The 24,644-nt window shown below is 35.2% G+C and overlaps 1 protein-coding gene across 1 annotated transcript; it reads right to left on the bottom strand.

Annotated features, from left to right (window-relative positions):
• Nucleotides 1-711: 711 nt before the first annotated feature.
• On the bottom strand, nt 712-24,098 carry LOC144439277 (uncharacterized). Its single transcript, XM_078128554.1, has 21 exons — nt 23,976-24,098; nt 23,664-23,747; nt 23,431-23,481; nt 22,204-22,250; nt 20,285-20,357; nt 18,953-19,034; nt 17,918-18,056; nt 17,134-17,185; nt 16,590-16,722; nt 15,724-15,788; nt 15,319-15,419; nt 14,518-14,621; nt 13,617-13,902; nt 12,352-12,504; nt 11,386-11,551; nt 10,467-10,608; nt 9,848-9,957; nt 9,026-9,129; nt 8,757-8,992; nt 8,525-8,565; nt 712-7,006 (listed from the first exon to the last, which is right to left on the bottom strand). The coding sequence occupies exons 1-21, from the start codon at nt 24,096-24,098 to the stop codon at nt 5,720-5,722; spliced, it is 3,579 nt and encodes a 1,192-aa protein (XP_077984680.1). The 3' UTR covers nt 712-5,719.
• Between the last annotated feature and the right edge of the window lie 546 nt (nt 24,099-24,644).

Genomic DNA, 24,644 nt, shown 5'->3' with positions numbered 1-24,644 from the left:
TTGTTGTTGTTGTTGTTGTCGTCGTCGTCGTCGTTGTTTGTTGTTTGTGTGTATGTATGTATGTGTGTGTGTGTGCATGTTTTATGGAATGGCTCTTAATTATTGTTGATCACATTTAAGTTTCACTCCAATACATCTGTACAAAGTGTCACACTCCATGTAGTTGGAGTCTCCATGTCAAGCAAAGTAAACATGTCATGTTTGTAATTCTGTCAAATATACACAAGATCTAAAATCACAAATTATAATAGTCAGTTCAAACCAAATGAGGCGAAGAGAAGCCTTCTACTTGTACAGTGGAACTGGGATTATCTTATCTTTCCATATACAGAGAGAGTACTTGTGTAGATTTTCTTTCTTATAAATAGATTCTCCCATCAGAGTTCACTATAAATTTGAAACGCGAGAATCACATTGCTCCTTACGTCTTGGCATATTTCAACAATGATAACTGGAGATAACTTGTATACAATACAGCTTTGAATCTATTTTAAAAAAGAAATGAAATACTCTTGCCACAATATGACTCAAGTAAGATGAGATGGTAGTTTCACTCGATGGCAAGGCAAATCATCTGAACTATGTTCAGTTATCAATTTGGCAGTAATGTCTCCAGTCCAAGTTGAATTCCTAAGGTGACCATATGGATAAGGATTTGGGATTTATTTGGGATATTTAATTTATAAAACAATTTTATGATGGCTTCCTAAATTAAAAATCAATGTGAAACAACATATGCCAAGTCCTTGTTTGCAACTCAATAAATTGCAAAAGATTAATACATATGTAAAATGTTTGTTATTGTATGTACAATGACAAAGTGACACTTTTTATTTTATAGCTTTTTGCAATGTATGCTGTTACAGACACACACTTGGTAAATGTTGTTTCACATTGATTTTTCAAGTAGGAAGCCAGGATAAAATTGTTATAAATTGTAATCCAAAATCCAAAATAAATACCCAATGCTCATCCATATGACCACTTTAGATGTAAATGTCTGGGATTTCAATGATTTACCTGAAATCTTTGAATACATATCCATCATGCAATGTTGTATTCAAAAGAATTATTCCATGTCCACTTGAAATAGTACAGCTTGATATTTCCTCCTTGCTGTTTTGAAAGACAGTGCATACAAAATTCAACACCATGAAAGTAGATAGTAGAAATATACATATCACAACAGTTACGGTCTTTTTCAAAATAAGACTGCCTAAAACTACACTTAAAGACTAAAAAAAAAAAACAAGTTTTAAACACTATAAAGAAATAAAGTACTCTTAATCTAAATCAACTTTTTGACAAAAATAACAAATATACTTTCAAAATAACATGGTAAAGTAAAACAAACCTAAGATGAACAAGTATATCTGATAAATAAGAAATAAAAAAAACAACCTTTCACCAATATCAATTTGCAAGATGTGGGTTTTGCCAGACCAAGGACGCTCGACTTTAGAAGGCACATTTACTTCATGTATCTTCATCATCAAAAACTCTCACATTATGGTTTTATCGTATTCCTGTCAGGACAATGAAATATTCATATTTTGAGGAAATGATATTTCCATCTTACCTTTCAGTAAAACTGACTGAGAGTAGGGTTTAAATCATTGATTGGCATTTGGTACACAACCAGTGTACAACTGATACTGATATTGTTGAAATGAATGCATGACATTCTATCTCTGGACTAACTATTCTGTGTTAAGTCTTATAGAGAAGTAGTCAACCGTTAACTGTATATCAAACAATTTTCTGACGTCCATACTCTGACATTAGCTCTTTGAATTCATGCAAATCTCACTAGTGTGCGTGGGGGTTTTGTGGCAACATTTTGACATTTTCAAAATGTAAAAATTTCCACTTTAGTTCTGAATCCCCTTTTCAATCTGCAGTTAAAGAAGATATTAGCGATTATTATTTTGGGTGGATGGAGATAGTAATTTTATAATTTTTTCAAAAGACTTCCTTGAAAGGCCCGCAGAATATTTGAGAGAAGATTAAGGAAAGTAATTACAGCTGATATGAGTCAACGGAGGATATTAATTTTTTGGAATTATAAAATAAAAGGAGTTTACATGTTCATCTCTTTAAACAGACCGACTACCCAAGTTGATGATTACTTGACTTTCATAGCATGTGTAATTATTTAGTTGATTGAATATTTTATGATATATTTAGTAACTTTTTCATTTGTTAGCATACTTTTGATACATATTAGGCAAAACAAAAATTGTGTTTCCAATATTACCGGTAAACACAGCCTCAGAGAATACGGTAGGTCGGGATTTGATTTGATTTGATCTTTTTAATTGCTTTTATTTTTGGAAAATATTGCTTCGACCCAAAAAACAAACAAAACGTCAGTCAGAATACCCCTTCTGTGAGAGAGTTTGATGAAGATATGTATAGACATCACTGGGGAATGAAAAAAAATGTACATTATGAAGTCAAAGAATTTCTTATATTTTTGTTTTAAAATTGTAGAGTTGGCGGCTTAAACTGGGATTGATCGAGTTATCAGAAACACACATTTTTATTTGGCTTTATTCATATATAATTGTGATTCTTAATTAACCAAACATTGCTACTTGAATTGATGGAAACATTCAAAGACTCGAACAGTGGTAATTCCATGTTCTCAAAACCCCTGCACACTAGACTTGCTTGACTTCGAGGACCTTAAATATGAAGTGCGCATACAAATTAGAAAATTGTTTGACATTAGCATACTGTGTACTGCTAAATCTCCTCCCAGTGTAGTACACTGGTGTGTGACTGTTATGATGAAACCCTGTCCAGATGTTAATGTTTGTGTGCATTAGTTTCATCTTGCATGAAGAATTAATGTTATTCTAAACTAAACAATCTTAAATCATCACTAGTAACCAAAATGATTTCATTTCAAACAAACTAGGTATATAATTGGTGCATCCAGAAATTATCACACATCAGAATTGTAGTGAAACAACAAGTGTGAAAACCTGTGGTAATACAAATGTATATTGACTGTAATTGTAACAATAACCTTAATTTTTCATAAACAAAAATAATGCAGAATAATGGACTTTGCCCCTCTAATATCAAATCACTTACCTTCAGTTAAACTGTTATGAAACATATTGTCAATTTTCCTATCTACAATTTAAACCTGGTCAAACTTACACTTGCATGTTTACTCTATATCTGCACAAAAGACCAGCAGAGAACTTACTGCAACAAAATCCTTACATTAATGTGCATTTTAATTAAATCTTCACTTTCATACTTGTTCAAATCAAGAAAAATGTTTTGTGAACCTGAAATTACATAATTATTGAAAAATTACTTGAATGAACACTTGGATATATTTATAGCTTTGTTTGAAAAGTAACATACATCACTAGCTTTGCCTAATGCCTAGCTTTGCCTAACTCTGCTTTGCCTAACTCCTTGTTTTGCCTAACTCTAACTTATAATATTCTGTACAGACTATTTGGTGCTGAGCGACGCTCTACGTCACAATCAAAATAGATTTATCAAAATCATACAAACAAACATACTGTATTTATCATAACAATCACTTCTGTATATTATCAAAAATAAATCTTTTATATCTTGTTTTTCACTGCTATCTTTTTTACCAGTGTTTTTAACATAATACAAACACAAAAAACAGCACCATAAATACATTATTTTTCCTTACTCCATCCATTTTGTGATGTCAGTATCCTATATCTTCAAATACAAGAAAACTTAACACATCAAAACCACAACTTTTGTACTTGGTATTTGCACAGATCAATACTCTTACACTTACATGAGGTACTCCTTAATATATGATTCAAGACAATATAGAAATAGTTAAGTTTTTGATTTCAAAAAGATTTACAGTATCTTGTGTACTTAGAAAGAAACGTTTATAAAGAGAGTCCGTATTATACACAAAAGTTTACATTTCATAGATTTCAAGGTTGGTTTATTATCATATGTCTAAGTGGTATATTACATATTAAAGGGGAACTCTACTCCAGGAAATAGAGACATTTTCATAAACTATGGATTCTGGAGAGTCATTAAATGATTTTACATCACCTACAATTACTTTTGATTTCAGTGAAACATCAAGTTTATCTTGTGCCTTTTGAGGACATCTTTGGTAAGGGCTATTGCATTATGGGAGTCAGCAAAAATAATGTAGTCAAGTTGCACACTGAATATTCATGAGTCCTCAGTGTAAAACAGTTCTCAAAGTGTGCAACATTATTTCTGCCGACTCCAATGATTCAACTTCATGGCAAAGATAAAAATCAAAGTCACAGACTGTGAAACATCCCGAAATGACAACTATTTATATATATATATCGATATATATATCAAGTCTAGTCATTTTCATTTATTTTGCTCATTTAAAAAATATGGGGAACATATAATGGGAACTTCAAATTAATAATTTTTTGTATTACCCAGGCACAAACGATAGTCAGGTGGTGTGGGTAAACATCGGTGTAGGTTTGGTTAAGACATGTAGATTGTAGTTTTTTGTTTACTGATGTCTATTACAACCATCAGAGATGCATTTCTTCACAACACTGTTGAGTTTCATATAGTCACCTGTTGATTATACACTTGTCATCATAGCCTCATTGCTACACAATCCCCTCTATGTCACAAAATGGTGTGGTCTAGGTAGGACCAGAAACTCTCCAAGTAAATCGGACAGGATTTTCCCATGGCAAAGATACCCTATTAATGCACAAGATAAACTTGATGTTTTTCTGAAATCACAATTGGAGGTGATGTAAAATCATGAAATATGACTCACCAGAACCCACTGTTCATGAAAATGACTTCAATTCCTGCAGTGGTGTGCTCCCTAAAGTAATTGCTTGAAGAATGTCACTGATGGCAGTGGGATTCCTTTTAACAACCAGATATGAACTAAAACTATTGTGACACATGTTGATATTAATAGTTACACACCCACAGCAGGGCAACTAATCTCTGATAGCTCATCACATGTATTTAGGTCTGCAGTATTTGTTTGGATTGAAGGAATGGGTCAGTCCAAGGGAAGACCTAAGCAGTGTTAATCTGTAGACTGTGGGTACACATTGTCTCAGCATTATTGTTTTTGCATCACCAAGTGACTTATAGCTGCTGTCACCCATTTATGTAATCTTACAACACCTTCTGATCTATTATGGGTTTTTATTTTCTTAGCAAAGGCAATAAATTTGACATCCTAATCTTCAACTTTTGGTTATCTCTTTCAAAAATTACACTTTACAAGTGAAAATACTGTAAAACAAAGTTATCCCAAGTTTTGTAAATGTTACGTCTTTAATCACCAAATATCGAAAAAGTGTACGAAAATAAAAAGCCAAATTAGATCAGGTGTTCTACTCTACATGCTGCCATAATACTAATTTGTGTCTGTCTCAGCTTGTTGAAATGGATCTCACCACTGTAATATTAGGTGTCACCATGACTTACAGTATACACTCATCCTGTGAAAATTTAACACGAGACATTTGATAAGAGTCCCCACAACAAATGTTTTAGATTACACTACAGTTACACCAACCAATCACACTATATAAAACTTTTGTTATTTTTTGGACTTCCAAATTTTCTGAAGTACTATCATCCTAAGAAAGAGTTAGTGAAAATTTAAGCTTTACTTTTCTGCATTTTAAGAATATTGTTAAAACTTAAGCTATATTATATGCATTTAAGAATATTGTACATTCCCTGCTTGTGCTTGTGAAACCATGGAAGACACCAAATATTGACCTTGCTGGCTATAAGAACTTACATAAGGTGGCGTATTACTATACATGCTGGGTAATGGCTTTGGACTGCTTGATGTGTACATGTAGGCATTGCTAGTGTTGGCTTGTTGCCATGGAGCACCGGGATGAGCTGGAGAGTTGAACTGATAGTTAGCAGGAGCAGCGGCAGCTGGATTTTCATATGCTATGCCTGGCTGTTGCAATGTGTAGTGCTCAGTGGTTGATCCAGCCTGACTAGTAGCAGCTGAACTGTAGTAGGAGCCTAGAGGAGCACTGGACTGGCTGTTAGTACTACCATCTGCATAGTAGGGTGGCATGCTTGGAACTGTGGGGCCTGTGTGGGAGTGGGAGGATTGCATAGTGTTAGCAGGGTTAGTGGAGTCGCTGCTGATATTGATGGGAGATGAATGCATGAATCGGGGTGGAATGTTTTTGGTTTCTGGAGACATGCTTATGTTTTGTGTACCTCTATAATGCATGCTATGTGACATACCAGATGAAGCTGTGCTTGATGTAAGCTGGGTTGTTTCATGCATGATGCTGCTTGATGGGCTTTGCGGTGAGGGAGGATTTTCACTTATATTTTGCCTTGCTTGCAAGTTTCTTAGATTTCTAAATCTGGGAGGAGATCTATAACCACCCGAACCCCCTGAAGATTTCCTCTGCCTATGTCCTGATCTGTTTGGGCTGGGCTCTGAAATAGGTTTTCTATTAATCTGTGCACCTACTTCACCAACTGTACATTTCTCCTGAGATATGACAGGACCCGCACCTGCACCCTGAGCCTGAATCTGTTCAAACTCAAATGAAATCTCCTCAGTTGATAGAATTTCTGATGCTGTACTTTGGAATGTAGCGCTTGTATCAGCTGGACCTTGCTGTATTATACTAGGATCAATAAAATCACATGAACTGAACGAGGTTACATTCTCTGACTGACCATTAGTGAGACGGTCATCTTGTTCTTCTGTTTCATCCTGTGAAGAGATGCCATCAGAACCGTATTGCTTGTCTTCAGAGTTTGTACCAATACCACCATACTGCATCTCCATACCTGTATTTCCAGCTGCTTGTTGCTGTGGTGCCATGACAGGCTGAGGTGGTGGTGGAGGTGGTGGTGGTGGAGGTGGTGGTGGTGGGGCAGCACCTAGTGGCATGTTGTATGCTATGGCATCCTGCTGAGCCTGTTGCTGCATCTGGACCAGAGATAGGTATCGATGATAATACTGAAAGACATTCAAACAGTGACATCAAGCAATGCACAGTATGCTGAATATCTCACAATTCTCCCTGATTTGTATACTCAGACATAAGCTCTTTCAATCATACGCAAATCTCACCAGTGTACAGAGGTTTGTGAACACCTTTTTCTAGCTAAATGAACAAAAATATTGGCGAATAACAATTATCCAGAGCCAGTAATATCACAGAAAAATCGAGGAAAGAAATGGCAATTTTCAAGTTTGACTCATTTCGAAAACAGCAGAACAAGTAACATTATAAAGACAAGTGTTGTCACGACATAGAATGACCAGAGTATATATTCCATATTTTTTGTTCAACTTGGCTCATGCATGGTAGTACTTTGTTACATGTGTAGGTCTATGAAATGTTACCATCCACAATCGTTGTTGAAAGTACACTGAGGAGAGCTAGAATACATTATTTATATTTTGTTTCCAGCACTCAATAATTAATTGGAATGAAAGCTCTCGGGAAATGTATCTCGTTGGGCTAAAATGTGAAATGGCAATTGTTATTATCCTGAGATAATAACAGTACCAGTACTTGATAACAACATTCACAATCAATAATATCCAATGGGTAAAAAGCTTGACATATTCATTCAAATCCTTCAAAGCCTCTGAGTTTTTATAGTTTCTATTCAAGATGTATGAATAGAAACACCTGTGGGTTTCATGACAATCGTTGCTTATACGTATTTATGTTGTCACAAAAGCAGCCGTCTACTTAAGCATCCAGAAATGTATACAGTCTATACAGCAACCATGCATTTAATCTTGTCCCAAGGGGAAAAAAAGAACACTACTACACAGCTTTCAATTTGCACTTTCAGCGAAATACACAATTGGCTTGAAATTGTGGAAATAAACAATAACTTGCTTATCTACTTGTTCTCATGGAAATAGACACACTTAAAAATGATTCAACTTGCACTTGTACATAAACGCTGTTATTTCAGACGACAATGCTGAAAACTTGTATTTTTTAATTATCAATAATTCTTTGATTCAGACACATACTTTCAAGTTTTTGGAAAAAAAATGATAAGGTAGGTAGATGTTTGTATTATATTTATTGTTTTCTGTATCTGTATATCTATATGATTTGCTACTTTTATGGGACATTTTGATGGCCTGAAATAATAATAACACGACAATATAGATAGCTTAGGAAAACACTTCTGATCAGACACATTGACTCATTACAAAATGTTTAGTAGGGAACTTGCAAAGCCGCCATCTTGAATATCCTGAATGTTGCATCATGGGAAATGTGATGATAAATATGAATCAATCAGCATTGTAAACAATCTCGTTACATGTTTATAACCACAGATAGTCTAGTTATGGAAAGCCTGACCAGTATAGGAGGTTTATTCTATCAAGAGCTCCAGATGAGTTATTGTGATAACTACAGATAACCCCATAGTCCTTTGCATCTGAGCATGCTCAGTATGGATTGCAAGTTCATAATTGTTACACATTATTTTTGTGACTTACCTCAACACCAATGTTGTAGAAGAATCTCATAGTATTGGCATCTGAAAGGAGAGTGAGAATATGTATACTCTAAATATTGCTCTCAGTAATCGAGGCTATGGTTTACTAAGATAGACTAAAACTATAGTCACAACATGTTGATACATAGTGATAAGCTACTATAGCTACACTTTTGATAATCCATAAAATTTTGCTACTGGCAAAATGACACACTCAAGAACATATTACATACCAGAATGTGGGAGATCAGCACCATATGTATCTCTGGACACGCCTGCTGAAAAATTGACCGGACCAGTGAGATTTTCAGTGAAGGGAATCACCATTGGATACATAGGCATTCCGAATGGTACATAGTTATTGGCTATCATCATAGGTGCAGCCGGTACAGGACTAGCTGACATCTGTGTTATACTGCCCCCTGGAGTTGGACTACTAGAAAATGGTTGCTGTTGCTGTTGTTGTTGCTGCTGCTGCTGCTGCTGCTGCTGCTGAATTGGCATGGGTTGTTGTGGCGGTAACATTTGCTGAGGTGAGAATTGCATTTGATCTGATTGTTCTTCCACTGATCTTTGCAAGAACTGGTTGGTAGGGGGTGTAACTGACTACAAAATGATATAAACAAACAAACAGAACTGCATAAACTGCTGTAAAACATTTAAAACTTCGACGTTGGCAAAGAGTAAACACAATTTTTTAATGCTCTTATTCTCAGTCATTTTTCTGTAGCACAAGCAAGCACTTTTATTTTTCAATTGGCTGTATACCTACAGTTTAACATTGGTGCCAAGACGAATTTCCATGTTTGACGGACAATAAAGTATATCTAATCTTATCTAATCTAATCTACGATACACCATTTCCTTTGATACCCAAGTAATAACTGAAAAGTTTACTTGAATGACACCTATACTGAATGTCGACTCTTTCAATAAAATGTACTCCAGCAAAAACAAGCTTAATTACAACCAAGTTAAATAAATACAAAATATACAATAACTATATAAAATCTAAGTCATGCTGGCAAACCAAGCTATATTAAATCTATCCAAATTGTTTTTATGTACAACCTTAGAATAAAGAGCAAAGTAGCTCTACCTGTGTTCTCAATACATAAGCTATATCACCTTCATGTTTTTCAAAGTTTTCAACACTCAAAAGGAAATACTTTGTAAATAAGATTACGACTTGTTTCTTTACATATGAAACACTGTTTTGTATTTTTGGTTGATGGTATTGTAACCTGTTGCACATTGCTGGGGGTCTTGGAACACACACATTTAATCAGTAGTACCATCATATAAATTTAGATAATTATCTTACCTTTCTAGGGGTAATTATATCAGGTCCATCTTCCATAGGGAAACCTTGACCTGCCAAACTCATTTCTTGCATCTGTTTATTCAATTCATTTTCATTGGCTACTTTTCCCACTACAACCAACACAAAATGTGAAAAAGGATTTCAAAGTTACACGAGTTCCCTAATTCATGTAATCCCCCCACCACCCCCAATTATCAAATACATTGTGAATCCCCCCCCCCCCCCCCAATTATCAAATACGTTGTAGACATGCACTAAATTTCATACTATACAAAATGGTCTGCGCTGATATTCATATTCATAGAAAAGTAGGTTCTGCCTTAAGGTATGATTTGTCACAAATAAATGTAAGGCAAGTTAACATAATTGTTACACTATTTTGAGCTTTACAACTTTCCATTGAAATTCATTATTTTGTAAGAGGAATAATGCTCAATTGTATTTCTTTTTAAATCATTAAGTCAGAAAAATTGTTTCTAATAAATTTGTGCAATACTGCCATTACCTCCATGCAATGTAATTATACCCTATTCCCCTGTTCTTCCAACTTGCAATCTAAACAAAATTTGCCAGAGGGTTCCTTGTTTCATTGGCAGAAAATGATTAAAAGAGAGATTACCTGGATTGAAAGGTGATCTGGTTTCAGGGGTCACAGGTGATGTTGGTATTTGAATCGGTGGTGTAGGGCTTCTTCTGTTCTCCTTTTTGTATTTACCCCAAAACGATGCAGGTGAAGAGGGTGGAGTTGCAGTGGGGGCTGTCTGTAAATTAAGTGGTTTTTATTCATATTATTTTCGTAAGTCTGTCATTGTTATTTCAGAATCAACAATAGCCTTCCTTGCAAGATCCTGTCAACTTGCCTTTTAAAAGTGTACAACATATCTCGTTCAAACATAGTAAAATTCAAAGAAAACAGACTTCAAGACCTGTACTTGCCTGTTTTGTGTGATCCCCCTTCCATCAGCACAGGACCCTTTATTCAAACTTTAAAATCGCCGAGCATTACAGTTGAAACCGTTTAACTGGAAAATGTCATTTGCCTTGACTAAAATCTTGCATGTACTAAATTGCTACATTTCATCATATGGCACGACAAAAATGTTACTATTGAACACTACTACATTTAGATTCAGATTTTTAATAGGCATGCAAATGGTGCCTAGGTTTCAATAGGCCATTCAAGACTGCAAACAGGAAATTGAGAATACAGCGCCCTCGTGCAAATTGGGGGTATCGTCACCTCATTGTACTGTTTCTTAAGAGCTTTGTCCCTCGGGATTCTGTAGAAGTGTAAATCAGGGATGTGTTTTGTATTGTTCAGACATTGAGGAAAGCAGCAGTGCTCTATAATTAACTGAGTAACCTATACCATGTATACCCCCAAGGTACACACAGACAGGAAGTAGAGCGCCACCATGGCAAATTTTGGAAAGGTCTATTGTAATAGTATGTAAACATTCATAGAGCATGTATGTACCAAATCAATTTTGTTTTCAATGGATCACAGGTATATTACAGTCAGGAGAAACATGACTTACTGGTAAAGCAGGAAATGCATTCATATCTCTTTCTTGCAATTCATACAATGCAACTGACTCTTCCATGGCTTTTTTCTCTTCTCTTTCTTCAGGTGTGTGGCCAAAGTACGACTTTGGTGAACCTCTTCCGGAGTATCGCCCTCTTCCCTTTCCTGGAGGTGGTGGTCTGAAATACACACATGGAGACTGAATTTGAAACTACAGGTCATAATGAAGTCATTTCAAAACAATACAAAAAAATAAAATTTCAATTCCAGTCAAGTGTTTCAAGTAACATGACAATCAGTAGCTGACATATTGAATTTAACACTGGTATCAACAAATTACAACTGTTGACAGGCAAGCATTTACAAGCAGAACTTGTTACAAACAGGGGAAGTAAAACAACTGAATTAGATTAAAAACATTTACACAGCATGTTGGAACTACAAAGACAGTAGTACATTTTATCATTTGATAAGAACAGTTTTCTGGACTCTTTAGACAAAAGCTCAAGTTCACAGATGAATTTCTACTTCCTCTGGCATTTCATCCACATGTACATGTAAAGCGGCCATAAATCTGTTCTTATCAAACCATATATGTCTCTGCCAAAATACTGTGTCAAGTGATATTAATTCAATTCAGTTGGTTACTTTCCTTGTTTGCAACAAGTTCCACTTGTAAATGCTTGCCTGTTGCTGCATGGTTGTATAAGTGCATTGTACATGCTCATTCAGGACTGCTCACAAAGAACAAAACATTGTGAATGTAATCACAAGGTTTACGGTTCACCTGCCATCCCAATAAACAATATGGTCCAAGTTTATGGCAAAAGGAAGTGGTGCATATATTTGCACTATGATATATGAGGCATATGCTGCCAAATTGTCAAAAGTAACCGACCAATCAGAATTCAAATATATCGCCAATGATGGCAGCGAAAGATTATGGATACCTATGCATACGAATTTGGTGTATTCTTACCTATCTGTCCATTGTTGTCGTGGTGGCTGCTGTTGTTGTTGTTGTTGTTGCTGGTAGTCATGTGAGGGTTTACTGGATCTCCCATGTGAATTGTAACCACCTTGTTCTGCCATTGCATTCTCTTGATTTAATCTGTTAAAACGTGGTGCCAGTCTATAATGGACACAAATATCAAATCCGTGAATATTTTAATACCAATATCAATTTGAATTTTTACAGCCATTACTATTTTCGTCTTGCACAGATACTGTAAACCTAGATATTTTCAATACTAGAAAATTTTACAATTTTACAATCTTCACCTAGTTCTCAAAGACTAATATTTACTAATGACCAGACTTGTACATTGTGTTCATGTACAAGAAGATATTTTAGTCACTGCTTATTTTTGCATTTGTTTTCCAGCGAAATAAGCAAATATACAAATGTACATCTGTAGCGAAAACTTCCAGGTTTACAGTAACTTACAAACATACAAATTCATCTTCCCAATTTTCTTTGTAAGCAGTTGATGGAAAGGGATGCAAAGAATATATAAATAACTACATCACAGTAAATAAATAAAATAAATAAAACATTCCTAGTTTAGAATTTTGCCAGGAGCGGCTGTTATTCATTAAACTTGCAGTTGAAGATAAAATATACTTCAGTATATTGAATAATGAAAATGTGTTTAGATAAGACAGGTTTTGGTTGCCCGAATACTGCTGGCTGCCTTGCACGCAACATTCAAAGTTTTTTGGCTAAGTCTGTTAGGGGCAAGATTAACAGTTCAATGTAGGATAAAAAACTAAATTTGTTTAGTCAGGCCCTGGAACACCCCCCCCCCCCCCCATCACGTAATCAGCCAAAATTGATAATTGTTTCCTTCCGCACTATCAATTTCAAATCAGTATGTAATAGTATTTAGTACTATGAATACAAAGCCAATATGTAGTACTATGTTGTAATATGGGATACAAATCCAATGTGTAGTAGTATCTAGTACTATGAATACAAAGCCAGTGTGTAGCAAGAAAAGTGTTCCGCCATTGACACTTTAATGTCTTTTAATATTGCTATGCATTTTACTATGGAAAAAATTCTTCCATTTCTCAATTTGACAACATTTTTCAAATATATTAGTCTTTTGGGTACAAAACAGATACCATTAAAAGTGAAATCATTTTTGTTGGATGAGAACTAAAATGGTTCAAAAACCCCTATCCCCTAAGTAAAAGAATGACATTTTTATCCTACATTGAACTATTGATCTCGCCTCTTACTTGGATGGGGAGGAATATCTATGAGGTTGTCGTTGCGGCCTCTCTCCAAACTGTTGATGCTGAGGAGATTGGTGATGTTGTGATTGATGCTGTGGTGGTAGTTGCTGTTGATGTTGTTGCTGCTGCTGCTGTGACATCTGGTTGCGCACCATGGTTTGTTGATGTTCAAATGCTGCAGCCATGGCTGCTGGGTATTGGAATGGTGGCACAAACGCATTTGGTCCATGAAAAATTGGTGCACCAGGATACATCCCTTTGCCTTTTTTGGGTCTCCGTTTGTTTTTGTCTACAAGACAGAGCCAGAAGATAATATACATCATATACAGTGCTTCCTAAGTAGTCACATAAAGTGTTCAAGTTTAACAAAATCCAACATGACACACTATACATATTTATCAAAATACATACTTGCATTATACTCATCAATTATCGTACCTATATCTACATACATCTTAAAAAAGAGCATACCACCAACCTAAAGATAGTTTGGTTTTCATGATACATATTTCTTTTCTCTATGATCTTGATGGCAATGACAAAATTTGGATTTTTTGTTAAAATTGTGCTAGTAATCTATCAGTACATAACAGACTGGTACTTACATTTGGTTAAAATTGTGTGATTTATCTATCAGTAGACAACAGAGATGGGTAGTTTACACTACATCAACACAAACACACAGTGTTCCTTTACATGTTTTATTTAATTGAACATTATTTCATAAGATGTTGTGATGTGAAGGCAGAACACAATATCTTACCATAATCAGGAATATAACTATTAACTTGCTGTTGTTGTTGTTGTTGTGGTGGTGGTTGTTGTTTCTGGTAGAAACCCGACAACTGCTTGTAGTTTTTCCCACCACCACCACCGCCGCCGCCACCAATACCACCACCACCACCACCACCACCACCACTACCACCTCCTCCGACGGATATCCATGGATGGTTGCCAGGATAACCATAGTGCATAAGTGGTTTCAAATTCCTGAGTGGAAGTATATGTCTTCAAAATAATAGAGAAGAGCATACTTTGATGTAAACATACATATGATATATGTAGATGGAACATTTATTTTGTCATGTGACCTCGAACTACACTCAACACCTCCAGCATTGTATTGTTTTGTTCAGATGGCAAGTTAAGTAGGTAAAATCTAATAGAGTTTCACAGATACAGTATTGGGGTTCCCTACCAAAATTATGGTATAAGGTACGGAAATCGATGAAAACTTTACCTAATTCCTCCTCTGTTTAAGACCAGGATTTCCGAACCTTAGCAAACCATGTTGCCTATTGCTTTGGAACACACTAAAACTAATTCACGTATGGATATTTAGGTAAATGATAATGTAGGGATTAAAAAAAATTTTGAATTGAAATTCAAACTATGTTTCTTTGAATAAATTGCTCAGTCAAGTTTATTTCTCTCATCAATATGCTTTGTAAAACCAAGTGGAACTCTTTGACATGGTCTTTGTTTTCAAATTGTACAGTTCAGAAGAAGTGTTTCTATGTTAATCAAGTTCTAAAATTCAATCAGATGACAGTTACAGTAACTAAAATTTGACCTCAAGTCCTGAAATTCTATGAGATTATGAGTTACAGTAGGTAAAATTTCATTCAGAAGAACATTTAGTAATACAATGTCTATATCTCAGACAAGGGTTTTGAGAAAGTATTCTAAATCATATATTACTCACTTTTCTCCAAGATCTTCAATAAACACAGTCACCGGACCATGATGAGAATGCACTTCTTGTATATGAGCATTGAAGTACCTTGATTCATCATCCAGGTGCACCTATTGGATATATGCAAATTAGAGAGAATTCAGATTTGAATTATCAATTTCTGGAGAGCCAGTATGAATGGATTCCGGTGCACATGGAGTGCAGGTAAATTATAACAAATGGAAGTTTCTTGAAATGTGAATGAATCACTAGTGAAAAACATAGTACTGATGGCTAAATTTTGACAACTGGTCGAGAACTGTCCAAACCATTCCAAGATTTATGAACAATGATTCCGAACAATTTGATATTGACTGGGTCAAGACGATGTCAATCTTGGTAGTGACAATTTTTTATTGTACAGCTGTTACTTACCAGGCATTTATCCCCTGGGGCAAATTGTAAATTAGCAGCATAATGATAATCAAATCTTTGTTGCTCTGTGAATAAAAATTGACATCACTCCAAGTTACAATAATGAATGGTAAAGTAATGCACATCTTTCATTATAAAATCAATTTTGTGACCTCAAACTACACTCAATGTATTTTTTTGTAGGTGCAATCAGTTCAAAAGAATTACTCTGTCTGTCACTCACTCACAAACCAAAGGAGATATTATTTGGGACAGACTAGTCTGTAACAGAATGTGAACTACATTTTCCTTACAAAAAGTCCCATAGGGACTGCAAATTTTTTTGCAATGAGATTGTGGTCAATGGAATTGATATGGGACCAAACATGGGATTCCAATGGTAATTTGGAACAGTCTTCCACACCAGTCCAATGGGAATCCTACATCATTCCCACACTAGTCCCACAATTGACAGGAAAGTTACGGTACATTTATGAGTGATACAACTTACAAGTATGCACACTTGTACATAGACAAACCACATATTTAATACACACTGACAAAACGAATAGCGCCCTCTATTGGTATCAGGTTGTGATTACTCAACATGACAAATATTTCACAAAATCTTCTTTTTTTTACAAGACAGCTGTTCATCAGGAGTGACAATCCTTTGTTGTTTCACTTGCAGCAGTGGTTAAAAAGTTGCAACATGTGACATTTCATGGAGACAAAGCATTTAGGAAGAAAAATCAAGCACTGCTCATTCACATCTGGCACCGAATAAGAGCCCAAAAACAATTCTGCAATGCATCAACATGTGGTCAAGTTCCCCACTGACAAACCTTTTCTAGCATCCATCCATTTTATCCTCTACATTGACATACCTTTTCTAGCATCCACCCATATATCAAGTTCCACATTCCTGTAGATTTCAGGATCTAAAGCTTTGGCTACCTTATATGGAAAGGCTGGTTTCTTTGGAATCAACTCTAGTCTTCTATAGTCCGCCTCATTCTCCTGAAACAATAGCCTATCATGAACGACTTTCACCACCATGCAAATAAACAACTATCATTCCTCTTAACAGAAATCAGTCAATTCTTATGATGGTCTTGCTCTCCTAAGAATCTTTCACTTGTTCATTTTATGATACAAGTTATGACTTGAGGTGTTATAATGCATGATTACCAAAGTTGGAAAGAGGGGTTAGAAAAATTTCAACGAAGACTTTGATGGTATGTTTTGAAATTTGATGAATTGCAAGAAAGGTTTGATTCTGACCATTGCAATAATACATACTTGTACTGCAAAACCAAGAGTTCTTATTACATATGAGTAACGTTTCAACTGTTTAGGTCGACTGGCTTGTCAATCCAAATCAAAGGGTGATTCTGACCAGCCATAATTTAGCAAATGCAGTGTACTTACTCTATTTTCCCCATCTTTACTTTTATCAGATTCAGTTGATGTCTCCAGCTCACTGGAATAAAAATTCATTTTAAATTCCTCAAAATACTAATTCATTGTACCCACAGTTTATGTAAAGTGAGCCAGATTCAATCCCTCAGTCCATACAAATATTGCTTCATGAAGCACAAAGAGAGTTAGTAACAGAGACTGGCATTTCCTAAATCTCTGTCAAACAGTACATTATGTTAGCTCATTTCTATATCATTATAAAATTCCTGATTAGAGTTCTACCAGTTGTTAACCATGTTTCAACATATTAGGGTGACCAAATTTTTTTTCTGTTTCTCATTACTTTCAGTTCCGACATCAAAATAAAAAAAAAATGGTTATATTTTCACCCATCCTTAATATTTTACGGAACATTACCCTCTCTGGCAAGAATAAGCAAGTGTCAGGACTGTCGATATTATTCACAGTCATGGCAGCGACAACAATCCTTCACGAACAGAGCTTTTCTTTCATGACAGAAGTTATTCAAGTGTGGGGGTGGGAGCTGGGAAAATGGCAATTGTGTAGAGAAGTTGGGAAAGGGCTTGTTACCAGGAATCCAATAAAAAGATAGAAAGAAAAGGCGAGGTAGAGAAACATAAAGATGATTTATTTTTTTACCTTTTTTTTGCCATGAAAAAGTAATGAGAAAACATAAAAAAATAGGGTCACCCTTACAGTGGTCAGAATAAGAATTAAATAAGGATATTTCTATACTACATAAATGCAAACTGTCACCTTCTATACTTCTTACCTTTCATGCTTTATCTCTCCACTGTCAGTACTACTTTCACTCTGTTTCCTTTTTGACTTTGATCGTAGTAGATCTATGGCTTCAATAACTTCTTTCTCCATTTTAAATACATCATTATAAAGGAGGCCATATACAATAGCTGTATAAAAATAGATCATTCATAGATGGTAATTCTGGGTTGGGTGTCGTCAGAATACTTGCTCAAAGGCCTGGGTTTCAATCCCAGATCTTCGTATTAGTGTTATCTTATCAGCAAGTCATAAGGATTACATACAGAATATTCTCTTGTTTTGGACCAACTTTTTCTATAATAGCTAGCTCTGTTGGATAACTTATTTTTTAAACCTAACTTTTACTCCTTATATGAACTCGACCCCCTTTTAATAATGATCTTTATTCATCTAAATAAATTCAAAAATTTGTTGAATGGTGGCAATGCACTCACATTGCAACTTTTATCCTACCAGGTACCCAATTATACAGCTGGGTTGACTAGGGCACAATCGTGGTTCAAATCTTGACCAAGGACTTTAGCCATTCAGAAACAAACAGCAGCAACAGGGCTTGAACCTGCAACCTGCAGATTCAAAGCCAGCCACTAACCTTAGGTTTAGGTTTAGGTGATTATCACCAAAAGATTTGGTACAGACTTGCTTCATATGTTTGGACATGTTAGAAAGAAAACAAGTTCTCTCTCGTTGCCTGGACTCCAGTTACTTAGTCAAATACCAGATAAGGGATTTCTTTTTCATTGTAATATAAATTTGGCAGTTTATCCCGGATCTAATTTTCAATGATTTAGGAATGTATACTATAGGTAGACACTATTTTCAAGGGGGATTTTATTTTGGTGGAAAACCACACCAGGAAAAAAGGTGAAAATAAATTCCAATTGAAAATTTACTATTTCAGTGTTTCAAAATTGGCAAACCCCAAAAGACAGTCTACCTACAATCAGTACAACTTTGTCTTTCACATTATGACAAGCAGTTAATAGAATTGTTTATTGATTGATTGATAGGATGTAACACTTACATTGGCAAATGGCTGCAGCATCATGAAATGATTTGGGGTAAACACTATCATAGTGATTACCACCAGAAAAACACAATAAAATCTGTAAAAGAAACAAAGACTTGTGATAAGAATTGCAGGTCATATCCCAGTTAAATGCAGCATAAAATCAAATCTTCATAATGCATGCATTTCTACAGATGTTTGAGGGCGCTATTCATTGGATTTTGATTCTTTCCTCTGTGCATATCTAGCCTGCTCCCACAACTTTTTTCACACCTCAGAGATCCGAACTCATTCTATAGTTGTCAGTCTGTGAGTATGGAAAGTACATTAAATGTACACTGATGATTTCGATACTACTTTGCAAACAACAGAGTGGTTTGAAGTACAATTTTCATTAATTCAAGATGGTAACCAAAAATTACATGTGGGCTTAGTGTTCTTGTTACCATGTTGAAGGATACAATCTCTTTATGATCTGTCTGGCACACAGTGAAATAAATACAAGTCCCTTAGTTATCTTTAGTTAGTTACCATGATCAAAGACAAGTAAAATTTCAGTGCAGGGAAGATTTAAAGTTCAGAAGTTGGTCTGAAACCCATTCCTGTAATTGCACAATCGATCATTCAATAATCTACTGGGTAGGCTTGAATACAATCCCAAGCATGTAATACATAGTTGTATTGTCCATGATATTCAAATTTGCTAACAGAGATATTCTTAGTTATCTTTATATCTTGATAAAAGGTTTATGGCCGATACAAAGGCAAATGCCTTGAGGTGTCAAGCAACAAACTTATTGTAAATCATTTTTCATGGTTAAATTTTTCATACTGACTAAGCAAAACATATGGGCTATATTTACATGCATTTATCCTGAATCAAGTACGGGAAGTGTGTGATGAATGACTTTTACTGAACTTTCATAGTGATGTAATCACACCTTGCTAATCCCCTCTCCACTTCCCATACCATGAAGGATTGCATTGAGATCCGAACTCAATCTATAGTTGTCAATCTGTGAGCATGGAAAGTGCATTAAATGCACACTGATGATTCTGATACTACTTTGCAAACAACAGAGTGGTTTGAAGTACGATTTTCAGTAATTCAAGATGGTAACCAAAAATTACATGTGGGCTTAGTGTTCTTGTTGATCTGTCTGGCACACAGTGAAATAAATACAAGTCCCTTAGTTATCTTTAGTTAGTTACCATGATCAAAGACAAGGAACATTTCAGTGCAGGGAAGATTTAAAGTTCAGAAGTTGGTCTGAAACCCATTCCTGTAAATTGACGGATTGCATTGCTGCACATCTATACATTTCGTTGAAGCCAAATTACACTTACCGTTTCATTAAAACCGTTTTGTGTTACTTTATCTGGAGGTTTTCCAATTTCTTGATACACTTGAAAATCTCGCCTGATAATGGAAAATAAATATTCCCACAAATAATTACACTGACACATGTACATAATGTGAATTGCTACAAAAACAGATAAAGAAACAGTACTACTACTGCATTCTAGGAAGGTAAAGACAGTTGAAGACTATATACAGTGACTTCAAATACTGATTTGGCTTGGTCAGGTAATTGAACTGTTTCAATGGTTATCCTAGTCATGCTAAGGGTGAGACCCAACCATGACACCCAACCATGAAACCCAGTAGTCTGGTAAGAACTCAGAATGGTTACCCAAGTATTTTAAAGTGTGAGACCCAACCATTAAACCCAGTAGTCTGCTAAGAACTCAGAATGGTTACCCAAGTATTTTAAAGTGTGATACCCAACCATGAAACCCAGTAGTCTGCTAAGAACTCAGAATGGTTACCCAAGTATTTTAAAGTGTGAGACCCAACCATTAAACCCAGTAGTCTGCTAAGAACTCAGAATGGTTACCCAAGTATTTTAAAGTGCGAGACCCAACCATTAAATCCAGTAGCTGGAACAAACTTTTTCTTCCATAGCCTGTATACTTATTTTCTACTTATTACCAGAGTTGAACAGATGTTTTTTTTGAACCCTGGTTCATCTAGTTGTTTTTTTGTTAGCAGGATAGTTAAAAAGTTATGAAAAGTTGTAGAAAGCTCTATGAGACAAAGAACAGTTGATTAGAGTTTGGTAAAAATCATGAGTTACATGGGTTTTAAATTTTAGTGACTCTTTACAAAAATTCATTCACCTTTTTCACGTAGCAGTCATTATTCATGAAATCACATTTTTAATTACAATAACACTTGTTAATAATTTTATAAGAACAAATCATTGCATGTAAACACCCATTGCAGTGGTCAGTAATTTCAATTAAATTGCATTTTTAATTAACTCAACTCTTAATATGCCAATATTTTTTAATCAAAACAACACTTTCATAAGAACTAATTATGAACTGAAACACGGTTAATTGGATTACAGTTTTGATTATCTATGCTTTTTAATCCACAAGAAAAAATGGATGAAATATCCATTAGTTAATTAAAATGTATTTTTTTAAATCAAATCAACACTTTCACAGAACAAATTGTGGATGAAAACCCCAATTACAAGTAATCTAGACTAATTATCAAATGTGACATCATGACAAGATATGACATTCATGTCATGCTATCAGCTACCACTAGCATCATGGTTTAGAAGACTGATAGGACTGAACAAAATGTATCTTACACTCATGACAGGACATTACTAGCATCCAACCCTTGTCAGTGTCCTCCTCTGACATTTGTACAGCATAGCTGACTTATTATAACTGCTCAGTGTTGGCTTAAGCCAGGCACACACTAGAGCAATCAGCTGAGCAAAATTTCACTCGTGGCAATATGCTCACGCCGATTCTTCTCGTGTGGGGAAAATTTCCATGAGATTTTTGTCATTTGTGGGCCAAATATCTAGCGTGTTTGATAATTTTCATATTCTCATGTGATTTGAAATGACTGATAAATCCATTCTTCTTACAAAATTTGAATAAATACCAACCATTCTATGTATCCCAAATATTTTGTATAAAGACATAACAATTTTAGTTTTTCTAAAGGCAACATCAAATCATCCCTGAATTTAATATAAAATTCATCAAATTTGAAGTACTGTGAATAAATGTCAAAAAAAAATGCTGTGTCAGCTCCAAGATGGATTACTTCACAGTTGAATACATTTTTTAATTATTCCATATGCAATTATAGATGTCAACTAAAGTCAAGCTGTTCTTTTGACCAATCAGCTGGCTTGATGGTCATTGACCCTGCAATTTATATAAACAATACCTACTTGTACATCAATGACATGGCACTTATTTCAACTTGACCAGCCCATTCCTAGAAAAATATTCAAAAAAGCGAATTAGTTGTGTTCTTTTATATAGCAGCAAAAATACATTCTAAGGCACTATAAAAGAAATTAGTTTCCTTCATCTAGAACCAAAACACTTGCATGATATAGACAAAACATTAGGGTGAAGTAATGGGTTACACCTGCCTGCAGACTTACAATTATCACCTGTTTATTTTTACCTAATTTGCATATCTGGGCACAAACAGGTGGAGGTTACATACAAGAATAGTTAATAAGGAAATTAATGACATGTTGAAGTTATAAAGATTTCTTGAATGTGGACCATGATGGAATTGTACTTCGAAATTCTAGTAAATGTATCGCAACACAAGATTGGAATCCAAAACAGTAGTATTATGAGTAGATGTGTATATTTTCTATAATATATAACTGTTATTACAGATTTCATATGCTTCCTCTATCTTCAAGAAAACTGGTTTCATTTCATAATAAATATGATCATTCCTTAGTCACAGCTGCCCCTTCTCCCTCACTCAAAATTTTCATGATGCCCCTGAAATTGACAAGAATTTTCATATGGCCCTCCCATCACGCCAGCGATGTACAAACTCAACTGTACCTCTCTGAATACAGACCATGCATTATTGCTTGTCACTCAATTGTGACTTTCTGCATGTTTGAATAAAAGTAACTATTCTTAAATTAACATTTGAAGCTCAATTTTGCTACAGTAGCTTGTAATTCAATAAGTCTGTTCTGCATGCAAAAACAGTTTACATGATAGACATCCCAAATTCTAATTTTCTTGAACCCCCCCCCCCCCCTAAATCTCGTACATTTTTGTTCAACTCTATTTCAAAAATCAAAATTTAGGTAAAATTTGTCCATTGCAAACGAAAACTTCGCTACATTTTTTGCAAAATATTGTTTATTCCTTGCAACATTTAACATACAAAGTACAGAAATTTATTTTGTACATTGGTCAATTTGTAGCAGCCTATATTTCCTGTTATGCCTGACAGTATTCATATGCAAATTTAGCAGCTTCGATTGCAGTGCAAGGAAAATAATGCCAAAAAAATGAAACTACAATTATTTTACCCCATTTTATGGTGGTTTTTACATGTTACTGTAGAAGTAGTTGCACAAGGTTGGATTTTGCGATAAATATGAAGAAAATGACAGTAGAACTTTGCTACATACCTTTGGGTTTCTTAGTGTATAGAGGTGGTGATCGAACGGGCCTTCCACAAACTTGCAAAAGAAAAGAAAAATTCTTGGTTAGACCCCAGAAACTCATGGTACTCGTCAAAATTTATTGATATATAATTTAACATAAAATTTCTCGAAATAAAATCACACGTGCATTTTAAAGTGAACTGGTCGTTGCCATGCAGTCAAAACTAATGAAGGCAAGATACAAAGTAACAACTTACAGGTGCAAACCTCTCCCGGTGTTTCTCCATGTAACGTATACATGCGTCGCGAACTTGAAGATGCAAAGCTTGGCAATAAAATACCTGACAAGAAAACAAACATTATAGAGCATATCATAAAGTTGGTGTTGAAAAAACACTGTGACGAAGTGACGACAGTATGCAACACTGGTTTCTTGGTTTGCTGTTCTTGACGTTATCGGTCAAATGATTATAGTGTACTGCGAAGAACTTGACATTGCGTCGTCATGTGTATAGAAGTTTTGCTGGAAAAAAATTATATAATTACTGAAGAGTAAATAAAATTCTTACTTGTTCAGAAACAACTCTAAACAAGCATGAACCGTCCTTGGCAGTCGGTTTCCTGAAAAGTCCCAAATGTGAGAGATACTCGTCCATTGGGTCACACTTTGAAATTCTCCTCCCACGAGGCATTTTGTTAGAAACTGTTTCTAAAAACGAACTGTCAGTGCTAAAACACCACCGCTACATTTACAGACTTTCTCAAGCTAAAAGTAGCCCAAAAAGGGCAGACCGAAAGCTAAAATATTAACGTCAAACAGGCGGTAGTTCACATGGGCCTGCTGGAAGTGTCGCCATCTTCTTTGCAGCTGAACTTCCAAGTAACCTTTACCACAACATGTGGTTGTGTTTATGATTTCATCACGTGTCATGATCCGGCCTACTTGTAAATTTATTTATAACCTCATCTCTGATTGGCTCATCTCAAAGTTCAGAAAAGTGCCTGTAGATTACATAAAAAAAATACTTTGGACAGTACTTACTTTTTGAATACATTTTCATGCAGCTAAAATGCAATTTATCGGAAATTTCAATTCTGAAAGTAAGCTAAAATGATATTTGTGATGGAAAGTCTGGATAGCGTTCAGAAACTATTGACCAATCCAATGTGTCAATAGAAACCGTCAAAAGTGAGAATAGTCCATTTTCGTTTAGGGGGTATCAGAAATGTACGCAACT

The sequence above is a fragment of the Glandiceps talaboti genome, chromosome 8 (genome assembly GCF_964340395.1).
Source record: "Glandiceps talaboti chromosome 8, keGlaTala1.1, whole genome shotgun sequence".
Taxonomy (NCBI): Eukaryota; Metazoa; Hemichordata; class Enteropneusta; family Spengelidae; genus Glandiceps; species Glandiceps talaboti.
The sequence above is the reverse complement of the archived record's forward strand: the minus strand, read 5'-3'. Positions and strand labels throughout refer to the sequence as shown.